This window comes from Taeniopygia guttata, chromosome 3 (assembly GCF_048771995.1).
Source record: "Taeniopygia guttata chromosome 3, bTaeGut7.mat, whole genome shotgun sequence".
NCBI classification, from domain to species: Eukaryota; Metazoa; Chordata; class Aves; order Passeriformes; family Estrildidae; genus Taeniopygia; species Taeniopygia guttata.
Genome location: NC_133027.1, coordinates 66,498,844 through 66,517,442, shown reverse-complemented (window position 1 = coordinate 66,517,442; position 18,599 = coordinate 66,498,844). Strand labels below are relative to the sequence as shown.

The 18,599-nt window shown below is 38.9% G+C and overlaps 1 protein-coding gene across 6 annotated transcripts in view; it reads left to right on the top strand.

Annotated features, from left to right (window-relative positions):
- The first annotated feature begins 8,000 nt into the window (after nucleotides 1-8,000).
- EPM2A (EPM2A glucan phosphatase, laforin) overlaps nucleotides 8,001-18,599 on the top strand; it is a 35,269-nt gene continuing 24,670 nt past the window's right edge. Inside the window, exon 1 of one of the 6 annotated variants that reach the window (XM_030268150.4) lies at nucleotides 8,001-8,485. In XM_030268150.4, coding sequence (XP_030124010.1) covers nucleotides 8,224-8,485 — 262 coding nt within the window. In that variant the 5' untranslated portion in view covers nucleotides 8,001-8,223. Of the gene's footprint in view, nucleotides 8,743-12,625; nucleotides 14,771-14,800; nucleotides 14,920-14,992; nucleotides 17,131-18,599 lie in introns of those variants that run through there. The other 5 variants (XM_030268155.4, XM_030268151.4, XM_072927047.1 and 2 more) reach the window with 5 other exon arrangements.

Here is an 18,599-nt window from a genome sequence, read left to right as displayed (position 1 = left end):
GGAACCCACAGTCAGTACCTCACATAATACACTTGTATTCAGGTGAGGAGGAACTGTGCAATAACACTAGTTAAATTCACCACGCCAGAAGTGATACTCTCAGAATTTCTGATTATGAAAGCAATAGATTGAGTTATCGCACCACAGTCTTTGCAAAATGCTGAAGGATAGTTTGTTTGATGTGTCATTTAATGCAGTTCAGGATAGTGAATGCTAACAATATCATTGATCATAAAGGTAAAGTTATTTTATTTGCATATTCATACTTGCAGTCAAAGTGAAAATGCAGAGCTTAATTGTTGCTTTCAGTTTAAATCATTTAAAATGTGGATGCTTCCAAAGGAAATCGAATAGTGGCACATCAAATGCTTCACTGTGCTGCTGCCCCTGTCAATCCAGACTGGCCATCATGCCAGCTGACAGCTCTATTAGCTTTGCCTTTTCCTCCTTAGAAATATTTTAGCCAGTGGCATAGCTGTATTTGGTAATATATTTAAATTACTCATAAATATGTGCAGTGTAAAAAACCTTTCTTTGAATAAGATTATGTTCTTGAGAACTTGGAACATGATATTCAACTACGTGCTACAAAGAATTGTTAGTTGGCTGACAGGAACTCAAAAGTGCTTGAAGTTTGCATGGAACTAGTTGCAACAATCCCTATATAAATGTATTTTTAAAGACTCCCATTTCATTGTTTTATGGTCAGGAACCTAGAAAGTGAGAGATCGGATCAGGATTTATTCTACAAGTTTCACAGACATGGAATTTGCTATCAAGGAAAAACTAATTCTGATAATTTTGGAAAATAATTCCACTTACCTGGAATTTGAGGTAATGAGTGTAATACTTGAGAAATATGCGTTTTTGCCCAAATTAATTTTGCCTGGTATTAATATATGAATTTGTTGTCTTTTCTATTTAGATTTATCTCAGAATAGGAAAGGCATTTGGCAACAATATTTTATATAGCACTAAGCTTTAATGATCTTAGCTTGAGAATTTATGCTTATGGAAAAGTGCAGATTAGTTAATGTATAAAAGTAAACCAATAAGGAATCTCTAAAAATTAGATCTCAGTGCTATTTTTCAGTAAACTTAAAACCACTTTAGAGGGCTTAGGGATAAGAAGTTTTGGACAGCTTGCATTATAGTTTAATGCAGTAAGAATAAAAAGTAAGTACCGAGAAAGATAATGTCATTTGAAAATTCAAGTGTTCTTATAGCTGTTCAAGACAATGTATGTGTAATTCAAGTGTAACTCTACATAGAGAATATTTGAAGTGTATGCTGTACTTCCAAGGCTGTTGTAGTACTGTTGATTAAGATGATGGATCTGGTTTTGGACTGATCTTCAATATCCATTATTCTTTCAAACAGGTGAAGAAAAACCAAGTGATCATCTGCTGACTTAGGGGCCAGGTACAGCTCAACTGTGGTTTTTGTGGCATTACCTTGAGGCTGTGCTAATGAGGAGGCATCTGTGTGAGAGCTTGAGCTCAAGTGGAAACAGGTTACTATGGTACACAGCAACATACACATACCAAATTAAGTAGCAGGAGTCCCCTGTCTATGATCTAGTCTGCAAAGTATGTCATACACATCTCCTGGTTCTTGGCTGCAAGCTGTTGCCATGGCCGGTGGAAGGTTGCTAAGTTGCAGACTGTTTACACTCTCATTCTAGACTGCAATTCCTATTTCCAAGAGTTTCTTTATATCTGGATGAAAGTAGTGTTTGTTTCTTAGCAAGGATTATTTGTGTGCTAGGTAAGTGAATTTAGGGAAGCTTGCCAAAAACAGCCAAAATAAAGAGATGTGCAGTGGAAAATTTGGTCAACACATGAAACCAGAAAGATAAGCAGCAATGCGTTGTATTGATGCAGTGATACAGCAGCAGATTCATATATAGAAAAAAAGAGAGATCGAAGTGCCTGGAAAGTACTCTATATGCTGTTATATACACTTGAGCATTAAATCTCTGTTTTATTAGATTTACTGGTGATATAACTGCTTCTTTTTCGTATGTTGTGGAGCTGTTGGGTATGGATCACGGTGCTTTCTCTTTTTTTTTTTTTTTTTAATTTCTGCTGTCACTTTTCCTAGACCTTAAAAGTCATGCATTGATCTAAAGATAACTTCTGGATTTGTTTTTTGATCTAGTTTCAGTCTAAGAAAAAGGCTTTAAGTTGTTTTTACTTTTTTAATATAACTGGAAAAATAAATTGATTGGTAGGGTCAGCCACCAGTAAGTTTGATTTGTTGTACTATGTGGAGCATATAATAACCACTGAGACTTGTATACTTAAATGAATAATCATTTCTATAATTTCTGTTCTCTTTTGTGATACTGGTCTGTGGCTTCAAGGATAATATCCTTCAGTTTGCTTAATTTTTTAAAAAACAAGTAAAGGGAAACCTGTACTGTTCCAAGCAGCTTTTGTTCCAAAGCTCTTTAATCATTATGCAGTAAAATGCACATTAACTTGATTAACTTAATTAATAGTAACTTAAGTAATTAGTAAATTACCTAAAATCTAGTCAGATTTGTCAGCAAGACTTCCATTTTTAGGCTGTTTATTCCAATCAGTTTTGGAGCTGAAGCCTATTGCTTAAGCACATATTGAGAAGGAAGTTCTCCTGTCAAACTTCCTTTCCCATGGTTGCTTTTCTCACCTTTTACTCCACATCTTATGCTGTGTGTGACTTCCTGAAATGTTGCTGGTCATACATAAAACAATTGCAATTAAAAGGTCTGCATAATGAAAAGTAAGCAATTAATTTTTTACTTAAAATGGCCCCACGAGTATAATATACAGGAACTTTCTATCAATCAGTAATTTGCTGGGGATCCCAAGAACACTGAAGCCCGGCACAGGTACAGAGGGTGCATTAGACTGGAGCGCAGTTATTAGGATCTGTGAGCACTGGCTTTTGAGAGTAGAAGGATTATTTAAGTCTCCCCAGAAAAAAGGCAGGCACATTGTTCTACTTAAAACTTAATGTCAGATTATAGCACATTAGTTTTGGGTCAGATTGCATTCTCCTAACTAATGAAATAAAGTTTTTCTATTCCATACAGTCAAGTATTTTTTTTTACACTGTCTTGTTTCCAAACAGCTGAAACACTTATTTTTTCCGTTAAGTAGACATTTTAATTAGAAACCTGATATAACATTGGTGGAAATAGGCTGGTTTAAAAACTGAAGCTTACAATGAGTTAATATTGTAATGATTACTACTACGTACTGTTTTTCACTCAAGAAGCTCCAGGTACTTTGATCTCCGAGTAAGCACTTGGCCTCTCTCATCCCTTTGTGCCAGGAAGAAGAGCCATGTTCCTGCTAGGGCTACCAGAACTCTGGGCTGGTTTGGGTCACAGCATCCCAGTGCAAATGCACCACAGATGATGAGGAGCATCCCTACAAAAAACTGTGGCTCATTCTGGGCAGGAAAGGAGCCATGTGCTGGACTAGTCTGCAATATTTGTTCATTTCTGGACATTGGTGAGGCTGATAGGACATCCTAAAAGGGCCTCATGCTGAAATATGTTGGGACTTTTTCCAGCTCCCAAGGCATATGAGGCTGGGGAGGATGCAGACAGCTTAACTGGATGTTGAAAAAAGAAACCTACCAGATCAGTTGTTCCTGTATGTATTTCTGTGGTGTTTACTGTAATGTTATTGCATATTTATACTGCCAAGTTACTTCTAAAAACAAACTTTAAAAAAAATATGCTACACAAACCCCCATGCAAAAGTGGAAACCATCTATTGTTGCAGAATAATTTTCCAACACAATTCCTGAAATGGTCAGTCCTGACAGAACTTCTGTAGTTAAGTCTGCATAAAAGGTTGCTCCCAACAATAAGCAGCTAAAATGGTTCATGCAGTTATCAGTGCTCTGACACAGCTCAAAACTAAAAATTATGGATAGCAGTGCTTTATTTTAACAAGTTCTTTAATTCTTAGTCTTCTTTCAGTCTTCAGTCTATAAAGGTATTTCTTAGCTGCTGTATTGTCAAATTAGAAATATTGGTGAGAGCATTAGTTCATAGTTCTATCAGAATTGATATGAGAAGGTCAGTTAGAATTAAATTAGAAAGTCTGGGTCCATAGATTGAGTAGTTTAGAATAATCAGCTTTTACTTAAACCAGTGGTCTTAAATTATTTGCACTAGAATAGGGTTTCTTTTATATTTAGCTCAATCTCTTTGAAGAAATACAGGCTGTCTAAATTTTTCAGCAATGAACATTTTACCCAAATCATTAATACATCTAAATCAGCTTATCACATAATATAAATGTTTGCCTTTTTACAAGCAAGACTGTGTGCCATGTGCTGCCTTTCTCTTTTCTATAATTAGCAGAAACATTTGGGAATTGCAATAACACTTTCTCTGTATCTTTACAAGAAAGAAAATGACCTAAAAAGGGAAGAAAGGCCAGTCTAGGAAGGAGCACTGCTAATCTAAACATCACCCACAACTTGCAATCAGGGATACTCCCTCCCTTCTCCAACCAAATATTTCTGTATTTGTGTTTTGTTTCTGTTATTCAAACTCTCTCTCTTCACTACAGATTTCCCTACTTGGAAATACCATCTTAGATCACTGTACAGCAATAACAGATAAAGCTGTTCCAAGCTGCAACTGGGCTATGGGGTAAAAGTTTGGAATTGCTAGAAGAAGAACACGTATACTGCAGACACAGGCTACCCCAGCGTGGAACTATTAAGTTCAGCTGTTATTTTAGTAGTATTCACATTGATCAGATACCTGTGTGCTGTCTCTATACCTAGTAGACACTTTGCAGATAAGAAAATTGTGAAGAAAAATATGACTTTCCACTTGGAAAGCTGAATTTTGAACTGGTGTATACTGTCAAACTTCTCAACTACTGTCTTCACTAAAATTTCGGCCAGCAATATTTTGCACAATTTTCTTGGGATGTAACAAATGGTTTAAAACTCCTGAGTTCACAAAAATATCATGGCAATTTTATCTCTGAAAGAGACACCATAAGAAATTAGACTTCTGCAGAATGTTAGAACTGTGATTCTGCAAATGTTTAGTGCACAGCAAGTGAAAATTACTTTAAATGTGTTTTACATGTCTGCAAAGGAAGTCACATTTCCAGACATTCAGACATCTCCCTAGAATCCTTTCAGATACAGCCATTAGGCAGAAACCTGAAGGCATAACTGATGGTTGGTTGATGTTAAGTTGGTACACAGCCTCAGTGAGTCCTCCTGTGTGATCCCCACTACCTGCACAAATATTGGAAAATAAGCCAGCTAATTAGCTAGAAATTACATAAGGCTACTATGTATCGGTACAATTTAGGTGAAATCCCCAAAGCAAGTGATTCTTGCAGAAACTGATCTCTCAAGTCCCTTCTCGCACACTAATGCTGTGTAAAAATAGGCTGTCCTTTTTTTTCATACAATTCTTCCCTTTTTGCCAGTTAGAAACAACTTTAGCAAATGCCTGGGATGGTAGCAGAAACAATAAACTGAAGGCTTTAAAATAAACTTGGCATTAAGCCTCACTGTGTTGCTAGCTCACTGTTTGATTTGAGGTCAATTGAGGCTTCCAGTCAGCAAGTGGCTGCTGTAAGTTAAGTATACTGAGAGATCCTAAACAGCTGTGAGGGGCACAAATGCACAGCATTTATGATTGCAATGCAAACAGACCACTAAGATGGCAGCTTGTTCCCACAGGAATCAACAAGTGACAATAGCTTTTGTGACAGTTAAAAACTACTTGACTATTGGGGTTTTGCCCCTTTGTGCCAAAACTTTTTGTTGGGAATTGTAAGGCTTGCCAATTGTAAGGCTTGCCAGGAATGAAGTCTTAACTATAGTGGGAAAAAAAAATAAAGGAAATAGTCATGTTTAATTTGTGGTTGTAAAAGATGACTGGATTATCGTGAAAGCTTTTAGGTTTCAGAATAGTGTTGAGGACTGTAGGGGAAGAGCACTGGCCAGGCAGTACTAGAATAAAAGGTCATTTTGGCAAAGGAAACTATTGTTAATTCCTTAAGAGGCTTAGGGTGATACTTGAAACTAAATTTAGGGTTATGGCAGTGGCTCAGCTTTGGAAGTACTTCATCAACTCCTTCAATCCCAAATACTAACAGTAAGTGGAACTCCTCCCCACCTCCCCTGTCTTTACTCCAGCTGAAATTCCAGTTTAGAAGATGACAAATCATAGACCATGCAAATCTAACAGGGGAAAAAAAACCATACATTTGCCTTTATTTCTTGACCTTAAAAACAAACTTCACAGTACCTTTAGCTCCTCAGTCTCAGATCTAATGCTAATAAATTTTATCCTGTCTACAGCCCCCATTCAGCCTGCAATTTCACCAATATCAACTGCTCTTCTGTTCCCACTATACCCAGCCATGGGATGTCCCAAGCCAGTCTACATTTCTAGTTTTTATCTCAGTCTTGCAGGATCCATCAGTAGATCCACTTTTTCAGCCCATCCTGTTGATCTCTCAGCCTAACCCTTATCTGCAGTAGGGCTTTTGAGGAAACCTCAGGAAATCAAGCTGGGCACTTTCTGTCATCTTTAAGCTTAATCTAACACAAAATATTGAGTGGCACAAAATGGATTAAGGCAGATCCCGGAGAAGAAATTGACAAAATTATTTTTAAAGATACTACTTGGCACATCAGAGTCTACAGAACAATTTTTTATTGTTCCACAAAGCTTACAAGTCTAAGATGAGGACTCAATATTTACAGGCATAAAGCAGTTCAGACTTGTCCAAAGATGGATGTTGCTGGTCTCTCTTTACACTGGGGCTTAGACAACAGCCAGGAACTAAACTGTCAATCAGATGCCCTATTGAGTCCTGCAGTTTTTAAGCTGTGACTGTGACTGGAATGAACAGAAGCATATGGTTTTGTGTAGACACAGTATGCTGAGGTGGTTTTACTACTTTTGTCATGCTTGAGCTTTAGGATAAAACCCCAAAATTGTTACATTCTGTCTCGTCTGTGCTCCTAAAATGGTGGTGTATGGTAAAGAGTTAGATATTTGAAATTATGAGACAGGGTATGGGTAGCTCAACTGTAATACTGAGAAAAAAAAATTAAAATGTACTGCACTGTTTCACAAAAGCAGCTACAGTAAAAGTGCTACAGTAAAGTCAACAGAAATGGAGGACAGCAAGAGTTTCATTTGCTTTCGTTATGTCTGGAAAAGCAGTGGAATATCACTTACACAAGTTCAATAAGTATCAGTGAAAATTGGCTAAAGGACTCTTAAAAATAAATTTGGCAGCATATACACTTCAGTGTCATCACCCCTGAATAAAGAAAACAAACAGCCATCTCTTGAGGCAGGATTTCTTTTGAGTCATTGAAAGGCCTTCATTCTGTTCCCAGAACTTGACCTAAATAAAGTTACCATTCCTCTGTTTCTGTCCTTAAAAGCTGCTGAAATGGGTGTATTCAAGCAGGGACCGCCCATTAAATGGTTGGATTGCATCCTCTTCCTCAGTCTTTTTAAGTCCTGAGTATTGCTACGCGTAGGAGTTGCCAAATTTTCCCCTTCTGGCTGTAAACAGAACTCGTGCAGCGAACTCCGGATTTCTTTAAAAGCTTTCTAACCTCCCTCAGCATTTCACATTTATTTTCTCACCATGACTGGCTGGCTGTCAGCGGGGAAGACATAAACATCATGAACACTACAGCGTTATTTGCAGCCAGTCCTTGTTTGTAGCTGCAAGTATGGCAATTTTCAATGATGTCTTTGCTGCGCTAAATTAAGCCTGGGCTCTTGGCAGTGATTGCAATGGCTTCCTTTAACGCAGCAATAATCCTTGTTAAAGTCACCATACGTGACGCGTAGCCTTTGGCAAACAGGAGAGCCAGCGTTTAGCTGCGGAGGGGATTTTCCATCCCCACTTTAGGAAGCGATTGAGGGTCGGTGTTGTTTGACCTCCCAGCCGCTACGTTCGGAGGGGAAGTTCTCTCGGCAGCGTGCGTGCAGCAGCCGAGCGCCCGAAACAACCGCAGCGGGAGCAGCCCCGGCCGCAGGAGGCTCCGCAAGGGACAGCCGCCGTGTCCGGGGCCGTGTCCGGGGCAGGGGCGGTGTCCGACCCCCAGCCCCGGCGGAAGGGCGGGCCCAGGCGGCCTCCCAGCGGCGGCTCTGCTGCCGGCCGTGCTGCAGCGATAGCAGAGCTCCCGGTTAAACCCCATTCTTTGCGTAAAATGCTGTTCCGCTTCGGCGTGGTGCTGCCCGGCCGGGTGACGGAGGGCGGCGCGGAGCTGCTGGTGGCCGGGTCGCGGCCGGAGCTGGGCGAGTGGGATCCGCGGCGCGCCGTGCCCATGAGGCGGGCGCGGCCGAGCGCCCCGCTGCCCGCCCAGGAGCCCGCGCTGTGGCTGGCCGAGGTGGCGCTGCCGGACGAGGACGCCGCCAGCCCCTTCTGGTACAAGTTCCTGCGGCGGGAGGGCGGCCACTTCCTCTGGGAAGGTAACGGAGGGGACCCCCTGGCCGTGCCGGGCCGCCGGCCCCGCCGGGAGGAGCGGTGCGGCTCTCTGAGCAATGGCTGTGGCGCCGTCCGCTCGCAGCCCCGCCGCTCCCTGCCGCGGCCGGGGGCCTGTCCCGGGCGGGAGCTGCCGGTGCAGGTACAGCCGCCCAGGCTGTCGTGACGTGGGTTCTCGCAAACAAAAATGTTTTTTGGCTGTGTGACGGAGGCGGGTGAATGCAGAAGGAGGCTGCCTTTCTAGGTTGGTAAAAGTTATTTGAGACAGTTTCATTCCCCCCCCCCCCCCCCCAACGCCACCCCCCTCCCCTTTAGGCATCCATTGTCATGATGTTTTGTTTCTTCCTCAGAAGTGAAGAATTTAGGATCTCCTAGTATGCACTATGGTGTGGGTTATTTTATTTGGCTAAGGTGAAACGTCATGATGGCATTTTCAGGCTGGTAAATTTTGCTATTTTGATTTCTTAAAGAAAAACACAGGGAGAAGTTCAGTTACAGCTTCTCCAGTCTTCTTGCTGTTTCAGTAGTGCTTCCACCGTGTTTTCCTCTTTCTGTGTGTTTTCAAATGTTGAATAACTGGTCAGTTTCCATATGCTGTTTAGTATATTGAAGTATCTTAAATCCAAGGGAATACTGAGACAGTCATCTCCTGAGTCAAATAAAACTCTTAATATACCTCCTGTAACTGAGGAATGATCTGACCTAGTGAAAGGAAGATAGATCACATGGTAATTTGTAGGGGTATTTTTTTAACTCATAGCATAATAATCCATGTACCAAAATAACACATTGTAGAGCAGTTGCTCTTCACCCGTTTTAAGAATACATACCACTCTTCTGAACTGCCTTTCTGTCATGTAGACTAAAACATGCATGTTGTCATAACTGTTGCATTTGTTTGTTCTTCTTCATACCAATAAAAGAATTTGTGTTAATGCTACATTCACAGAATGTACATAAAGGACTATGTACATCATACAATAGTAATTGTTTTGTGTAGCAGCTAAAACAAATGGTATATTCTGCCTGTTTTAACCATGTTTTTCTTTTCCAGAATTGCAGGAAAAGTGAATTTATGGAATAAAAATCTTTACATCTGTCCAAGGAAGCAGAATTGGGTCTCTTTGAAGGTGCCAAGTTCTACATAATATGACAGTGACACTGGTCTATAAAGCAGTCCTCATCGCACAGATTATAGAAATAATAGTAGAAATAGAAATAATTAGAATTGCATAGAAATAATAGAGAATAATTACAGAGAATCACCAATTTTAAAGTTGATGGTTATTCTCTGGTTGGAAGTAGTGGTAGCTCAAATTGTTGTGTATTCCAGGGAGCACGTTTAGGAAATGTAGTCAGAGTAATAAACATATTTTGTTTTGGCAGATTTGCAGTTTTAGGATTAACCTGGCTGGCATTTTGTTCTTGTCATTGTGAATGCTCAGGAGTTTGAGCTCAGTGCTTAGCAGGAATGATAGAAAGCAAGTGGGCATATCATCTAAATGCAGAAGAATTTTTAAATTAGTCATTAATATCAACAATTTTTTCCTTGATTGATATTTACAGGAAAGCACAAATTTGCTTAAACCTTGAAATTTATTGTTCTTTCTTTATTGCATGAAGGGAGCCTAGGGATGTTTTCTTATCCAATAACTGAGCAATCTTGCCATTCGTTTTAATCTGTTTTAGTGGTTTTGGGTTTTGTTTTTTTTTTTAACTGTGATCAATGAAAATTTGGCTGTCATCTGTTTATTCTTGTAAAAATCACAACTTGAAAAGACAACTCTTTTCTTAAGAAAAGAACAGGTGTTTTTTTGTGCTAAACAAATGCTGTGCATTGTCTCTGTAGTATCCTGTGTGTTTAGAATTAAAATGGGCTTTGGGAAACACTTAGCACTTGCAGAACATCTGCAGTTTTGAAGACATGTTTATGAGGGATAGAGGAAAGTGCAGAATGATACTTGCTCTAAGTTTTTGAGTTGAGGCATCCATCTGCAACCAGAGAAACTGTAGTTAATGGATGTCAATGTAGTTAGGGATGTCAGATGTTTACATATACTGGATATTGAAATCATGTGCTGTATTTAAGAAAATTACTTCAGATTTTTTACTAAGATACGTATGCGTGGGAGAATTCCACTGGCAGAGCATATTGTTTTTATGATAGTACAATACCCATGTATCATGTAATTTGAGTACAAATTTCAGCCATTCCAATACAGTGGGGAAGACTGAAAGATAACAGTGGAGGTAGTTATTTATGTGGGCTAGAAGAGTCAAAGTCACAGGCCAGTGTTCTGTGGCTTTTGGTAGGAAGCTTTCAGGCAGGGCTTGGTCTGTGCAAGATTCACTGGGTTGTTGCATGTGGTTTGAGGGAGCAAGTTCCCCTCCCTAGGAGGATGAAGTGGGAGGTGAGACTCCCCTGTGCTCCTGAAGATAACGTGCTTCTGCTGTCCCAGGGAGATGTTGCTGGTCTGCACACAGGACCTGTCACTTAAAGCCATTGAGTGTTTCTGGCTCAGGTCACATGAGCTGTTTGGGGTTTCTTCAGGATTGGTACTTGCTTACCTACTGTGAAAGCTGAAGCCTGCTATCCAGGAGGGTTTGTGATATGCTGAGGTGTCTGTCAAAACAGGTTGGTTATGCTGAGCTTCAGAATCTGGGAATAGGTTTAGAAAAAAAGCTAAATTTATGTATGTACCTTTTTCTCCCCCAACTGCACCTGTGTCTGTGTACTTTGTTTTTTGTGTTGATTCTTCAAAACTGGACTTAACATCTCTCAGCTTGGAAACTAAAAGTATTTTGTGTCTGCTGTCAAAACTAAATAAATACAAGATGAAACTTATGCTTGAGTTTATTTTTGTGAATTTATGATGGAAGACTCATCTGTGCCTTTATCTCCTTACTTTCATCTAAATAAACTGTAGGTACTAATAAAGAAACATGCTGCATAAAAGGACAGGGAATTTGTTAGAGGTATGCCCCAAACTGTATTTTGAGAGGATGGAATACAGTCTGCTGACACTTTGTATTTTTGGGAAGGGAAAAAAATTATATAGAAAACCTACATAAGCTTGTAGTACATACACAAGCTTGCAATGTAAAATATTGCCCCTTTGTTGCCCAGAGAAATTGTGGATGCCCCTTCATTGAAGTGCTGAAGGCCAGCTTGTATGGGGCCCTGAGCAACCTCGTCTACTGAAACATATCTGCCTGGGGAACTGGGTGATCTTTAAGGCCACTTCCAACCCAAACCATTCTGTTATTCTGTGATTTTTGTGTAGCTCTTAGTTTAGACGGTGTAGATGGAGCTTGCCAGATCCAGTATTACCAGCGAAAGCACAGCCAGCCTATATTCTAGTAATTTGTTCAGGTAAGCAGAGCCTTAATTCTTACAAAAAACCTCCATCTCTAGTTTTGGGGAGGGAGGAGGAGAGAAAAGATGTCTTGTTTGCAAGACAAATGATACAATACAGTGCAATTTAAATACAATTATGTTACTCAGCCTGTAGTATGTTGGCCTTCCAACATTTCCAGTTCACACTTCTGTGAGCCTATTTGTATAAACCAAAAAACTGGTAGATTTTTGGAGTAATAAGTGTTTTCACATCACTGTAATACAACCGGTGAAAATATCAGAAATAAATTCTGATCATAGGATTGAGCACCTGATTAGTTGAAAACATTGCTGATAGTTAAGCACAATAAAATTTCACTTTTAAAGTGTGTTGAAGCTTGAAGCAATCCGACTTTTAGTTTCAGCTCTTTGAATAAAAAAGGTGTAATTTCTTCATTAAAAGGAGGGGATTCTTCTGAGGCTGTATGAGAAGGTAAGATCTAGTTGCCATTTGCAATGGAGAGATTGTAATGGAATGAAAAATACTTGGGGCTAAGCCTTAGCAGGATATGCAAAATAAAAAAAAATTTGAGGCCTTTCTAAGAAGTACAGTTGGATACAATGTTGATTTCTATAACTGAGATCCATGGGGTTTTCCTTTTTTTTTTCCCCTCCAAACCTAATCTGCAGATCCCCCAAATTGGTAGCAGTTCCATTATTCAAAACAAACAAACCTGAATTAAAAAAAACAAAACAAAACAAAAAAAAACCTCCCACAAACAAACAAACAAAAACCAGCAAACCCTGAAGAGTTACATTTCTTCACGGGTCTTTTAATGCAGCTGTTTCATGTAGTGCTCTTCCCACTGGGTGGTGCCATATTCCCTGTGTATAGCCAGCGCCTGCCTAGCCTCTCGCAGCTACTTGCATGTTTCATTAGTATTTTGTGTAATCTGTTAGGCTCTTGAAAATAATCCAGAATTTTACTTACTTTCCCAAATCCCAGTTCTGAAGTAGGTGGTGAGTAGAAATCAACATAAAGCACAAGTTATGTGATTGTTGTATAATTGTGCATCATAGGCATTTTGTTCCTGCAAAGCTCTTGCTTTCTGGACAGCATTAGATAACCTTAACACTTTTCAGATGTGACAAAACTTAACGAGTGGATAACTTTGAATTCTTCAACCCAATACTTCTTTAAGGAATGGAAAAAAGCTTTGGTTACAATGTGGAATAGCTCATTGTGTTTTGTTCTTCAACCCCCTCAAGGCTTATACATAGCATGCATTTTGGTGCAATTAAATGGCATCAAGATTCTCTTTCTATCTGCTTATCAGCATTAGCCAGCTTATACTGAGCAACCAGACATCAGTAAAAAAACGTAGAATGGCCATGTGAAACTGCAAAATTACAAGAATAAAAATAAATGCATATAGTTGCATTCTTCTGCATTTGGCAGGCATAGATCTTTTCCTACCCACAGAGATAATCAGGGGCCAGTTCTGATTTCTGTGCGAGTCTAATTAAAGCCTTCGTGGTTATAATGGAAAATTTACAATAAATGCTTTTTTTATGCAAATCCTATATTTACCATTTTTCCTGTCCCTCACTTCTAAGTGGAAGGTGGGCTCAACAACTTATTTTGAATGGAAAGAAACACTGAGAAGTGATAAGTAATTGGGATGATACTTTGGTCAAAGAATTGCCATGGTTGCTATTTTGATGTAGTTCATTTCCTGCCTATTCTGGTATGGTAGAAAGTAACAATTAGTAGTAGACAGTACAGTAAACAGTGTCAGAGCAAACAAGAAGATGGTATTAGATTATACATTTTATTGCTATTAACCATTATTCTCTCATCTGTATTTCCTGTAGAGTTATTTCTACCATCTGTCAGAAAAGAAATTGTCTTATACATGAGGAAAATTTCCTTTTAGATGCTTTTCTCTGACTTCATCATTAAACCAGGCATTTGGTTAAAATCTTAGTACAATAGAAGTTCCCACTGAAAAACACCTGGGCCTGAGCAGACCAACAGAGAGAAATAAAATATGTTTTTGAAAGTTGCCTTTGAAAATTCTGATTTTCTTATATCTGATTAAAAAAATAATAAAAAAAAAAGCCTTGGTGATGAACCGCATTAAGTATTAAGAATGGCTTTCTTGTAAATCATTTAGTTTTCATTCAGGCATAATTTCAAAATGTAATTCCATCAAAGAATTTTCTTAGGATATATCAATAAAAAGACTTAAATTCTGCCTGGATTTTAATAGAATTAGAACTTGTTTCCATGGTTCTGTGTAGCAGCTCTATCAAAAAGGAAGTTGAAACAGTCTGCTTTAAGTCTGATAGAATATAAACATGTGGTGTATGATGCACATGATTTTCTTCTTTTTGGGTATCTCTTCTTGGCTTGCAAATGCAAAGGAACATTTTTGAAAATCAGACCAGTTAGAAGGAGTTACTTAGCTAGGTATAGCAAATTAACTATTTTGTCTTACTTAAGTATTATGTATTTAAGTAATACAATAAATTCATCTGCCACCACTTACAGAATCTAAGGGGAAGATGGTTTGCTGACAGAAGAAAAAAGTAGCATTAAAAATCAAAGCATGCTTTTCTTTGGCGTACGGGTTAGGCTTCATATGTGGCATATAGAATTGGAGCTATTTTTCAGAGCTGTTAAAACAAAGGACTGCTACTGAGGGCTTGAGGAAAGTGGGACTCCAGAGCCGGTGGCAGACTCAAACTCTCAAAAACTTGATCTCGCTCAGTTCCAAAGAGAGGAATTCAGCCCCCTCCACCTCTGTTTTTTTAACAATCGAAAGCAATTCAGCCCTGGCAAGATTGAGACAGATCCTATTTCAAAACATCAGAGATTGAATTTTGTTTACGGGCAGCAGGGAGACTTTTGTGACAGAATCTGGTGTGAAGGGTAAGTAAATTTGAATATTGTGAGTGTGCTGAAGGAAGTTCAGTTAGAGTGATGTGTGATAACAAGACTGTGCAGCAGCACATTCAGATAACTGAAAATTGAATCCAAAATATCACTTGAGACATTTCTTCATTGTTTTGGTATAAAAGGTAAGGAAGCTAGTAAAAACTTACTCTTTTAAATGCTTTATTTTTGAGATTTTTTTCATATGTTTTCTTTACTTTCTGTTCTACTACTATTTTTTTTATAAAAAATCTTTTATTCCTTGATGCCTCCCTGTTTATCTGCCCCCAGAGTGCTTATAATATTAAACTCTTCCAGGGGAATTTCTAAGCATGAACTTAAGATACTCATTTACCCTAAAAGGATAAATGACCTCATTTGATAAAAATGGAATTACTTAAAATATTTAGACATAGTTAAAATTTTGAATTGACATTTAAAGTGTGCTGGTTCATGTAAAATTATGCCAAAGATTATAGGAGTTAGTCTTTCCTCTGACTGAGTTGTGAGTAGGTGATCTGAAAAATGCCTGGCTGCTTGTGGTTTGGGTGGGTTAGTTAGTTAATGTGTTTCAGGTTATCTAAGTAGCCCTGTGGTTTTTAAAGAGGTAGAAGTGAACTGAGAAACAACCTCACCTTACTGGGGTTTGGAGGTTTGGAAGTTGCATATCTGTGTTTTAGGGTCAGGCTAAGGCAGGGATGAAATACCCAGTACCTTTATGGCTGCTGTTGTGCCCTGTAGTTCCTACATACCTTACACAACACAGAATAGAAAAAATTAAAACTTGGAGCAAGGTGTGCAACAAGCTGGTAACTGGGAGAGCAGTGGTTGAGCAGAGCCTTTGCTGCAAAGAGCTCTGCAGAGACACTGGGAGAGGCAGTCTTATTTTTTTCATTTATTGATGTGGTTTTTTGTTCACCACTCGTAATGGTGATAAGAAATTTCATTGACCCATATTTTGTTTATCTTTTAAGATCAAGCTGGTAATTTCTTCACTTTGACTCTTCTGTGCAATCTGTGTGCAGTTATTTTCTGTGTCAAGATAAGTCTGCACTGTTGGCAGACTTTTGAATTATACTCTTTCATGCCTGCAGTACAGCTGTAATAAAATAGTAACTGCAGGCTTTTGTGTTTTGTGGTTGTGCCTCATTAGTTTGAATTTCAGAACATCCTCTTCTAGTCTCTGCTTACCTTTTTCAGTCCTAGATCTTTGCACATCTTGTATCACTTCCTATATCTTGCTTCTGGTTTTCACAGGATTAATCAGGTTGCAAGGGATCACAGTGGGTCATCTGGTCCAACTTCCCTGCTCAAGGAGGATCAAAACCAGTTTTCCTTTGCTTCATTCTGGTCTCCTCCTTTCATTCTTGTTTCCTCCTTTTACCAGCTTTCCTCCTTTTACCAGCACCATTTATCAGTTATATGGAGATCTTTGGTTTTATTCTTCTGTTTAATTATTTCTACAGCCACTTCTTATGCTCCTTTGATCATCCTTCATATGCATTAAACAAGGAGCCATAAACTGCAGTCATGCAGATTTTGAAAGAGCCCTCTGTGAGGCTGGAGCCGTAAGTGGGGCTACTCGGTTGCTTTGCTCTTCAGCAATTCCCTACGTCAGTGGATTCTGCGTGAAACCATCTGCAGTACAGAGCAACTGGTGCAAAAGCAATGAAAATCTTTAATGCCTAGAAACTTATTTAAATCTTTTTCTTTCAGATGAGCATTTTTGATGTGAAGACTCATCAAAACAAAGATGGGTTTTAAATTTTTTTAAAAATGCACCTTATGAAAGGAAATAAAATGCTATTCTAGAAGTTAAACTAGGACCTGCATATTCTAATAAACTCTTCCAAAATACATTTCTTCTTTAATTAGGAAAGCCAACATGATCAATTAATGGGAAGATCAGTACTATTCAAATACTCAATTTATCCCTTTTTATGGTTGGATTTTACATGTTTTCAGATGATTGTGTATTTGCTTCCCAACAATAAATAATTAAACCTGTGTTTTGCTACTTGGAATATGAATAAGAACAAGATGAAGAAAAATAATGATATAGAAATGGGTTTATCTGTAAAACCATGTGTTTGCTGTTGTGTGAGCTCTTTCTCAAAGGACATTTGTGTTTATTTTCCTTTTCTTCAAAGATGAACAGGTGAATGTTGTCTCATGGCATTGAAAATATGGTGGATTTCCTGAGAGATTGTGCTATCAGAAGCATGAGGTGGACTGAGAAAATAATTTTTCTCATTTTGAAACTTCCTTGTTAAATGCATATTGTGAAGCAAACTGTTGAGAAGCATTTTTGTAATCATGTGGATATTACCTGGGTAATGAAACCTGATCATTTTTTGGTAATTGCAGATTTTCATAATTCCCTTAAGAAGTATAGTGAATTCAGCTTTCTGAACACAGTCATACTGAACACTTTGATCATGCTGTTCCCTAAATTAGTATTTATTGAATATGGTAGCACTCTTTCCTTCCTGTATGAAACTATATTGCGTGTGAATATGTATGTATATGTTGATGTACATTATGTTGCACAGATGTCTTATTTCAGTAGGAAAGCTGTTTAATTCATAGATCAGTATCTAACATAAGGAGTAGTAAAGAATGAGGCAATTCTCATAAAATGTGATATGAGTGTGAGCTGCTACTCTTTACCTGATAATTAAAGCCAAACCAGAACCATGCCTTTTGAGATTCAGGTCTGACTGTAGGCCACAGCGGGGAGGCTAAGGCTCAGTGGTGCACAAAAATCAACAGCAATAAATATTAATTACAGAAGACAGTGTTTCAGAATGAGATTTGACTAAACCTCTTTGAGGGAACAAACAAAATACACATCTCATGCGAACTTACTCTTGGCCCCGTTTCCATATGCAGTTTTAGGCTATTTAAGGGAATTAATGATGGTGAAGGTGGTTAGGTCACAAGGCATGGACATTGCAGGACTTAAGAAGGCAGAGAGGAGGAGGAAGGTCATAGAGAAGGAAGGAAGGCAAAAAAGGGACAAGAATTAAAGCTGGAGAAAGGGAGGGATGATGAACTGTAAAACTGGCAGGTGGCAGAAGTGCATGCTCAAGTGGCAGCAATTGGAAATGGGGCAGTAGGAAGCACATAGCGGGTACCTGTGTACAAGGAAGCACAGGGCTGGGAGTAGCAAAAAAGCCAGAGATCCTGAGAAATGGTTCAAAACTGCCATGGTGCAGTGAGGGCTGGAAACTCCCTGGGGACTGCAGGGACACCCCATGGGACTGGCAGTCAGGAGCAGGCAGCCAGGGGCACGAGGGCAGCCCCAGCCCCGAGCATCAGGCATCTCCCTGGGGGCAGGCTGAGGCTGGGGCAGGACATGGGCCTGTGGGCATGTGGGGGTCAGGATCAGACACAGCCTCATGATGGCAGGACATGGCCATGGTGATGTGCATCGCTACAAACAGTTGTTGGACAGTAGAATAGGGAAGGCAAGATGTGGTGTTTGTGGCTGTATTTTGCTGAATGCATGAAGTCATTAATTAAATGTCATAAACATCCATAGATTTTGCTATACTGTTGTATTTGTTGATGTATGCTGTTGTCTTCTTGTATTGTTTAAAAGTGGTAAGAATATGTAAAGAATTATAAATGTGAGATAAAAATATAGTGGTGAGATTTGTAGCTTCTGAAACTGTATTGATCTTGTTTACCTTATTTATAATCAAAATAATCAAAAACTATGTGATGCATAATTACTCAGCAATGTGAAAGAGAAAATAGTTTTCTGCCTCATATTTTCATTTTGGTAAATAATAATATTTCAAAATTATGATAAAATGGCCTG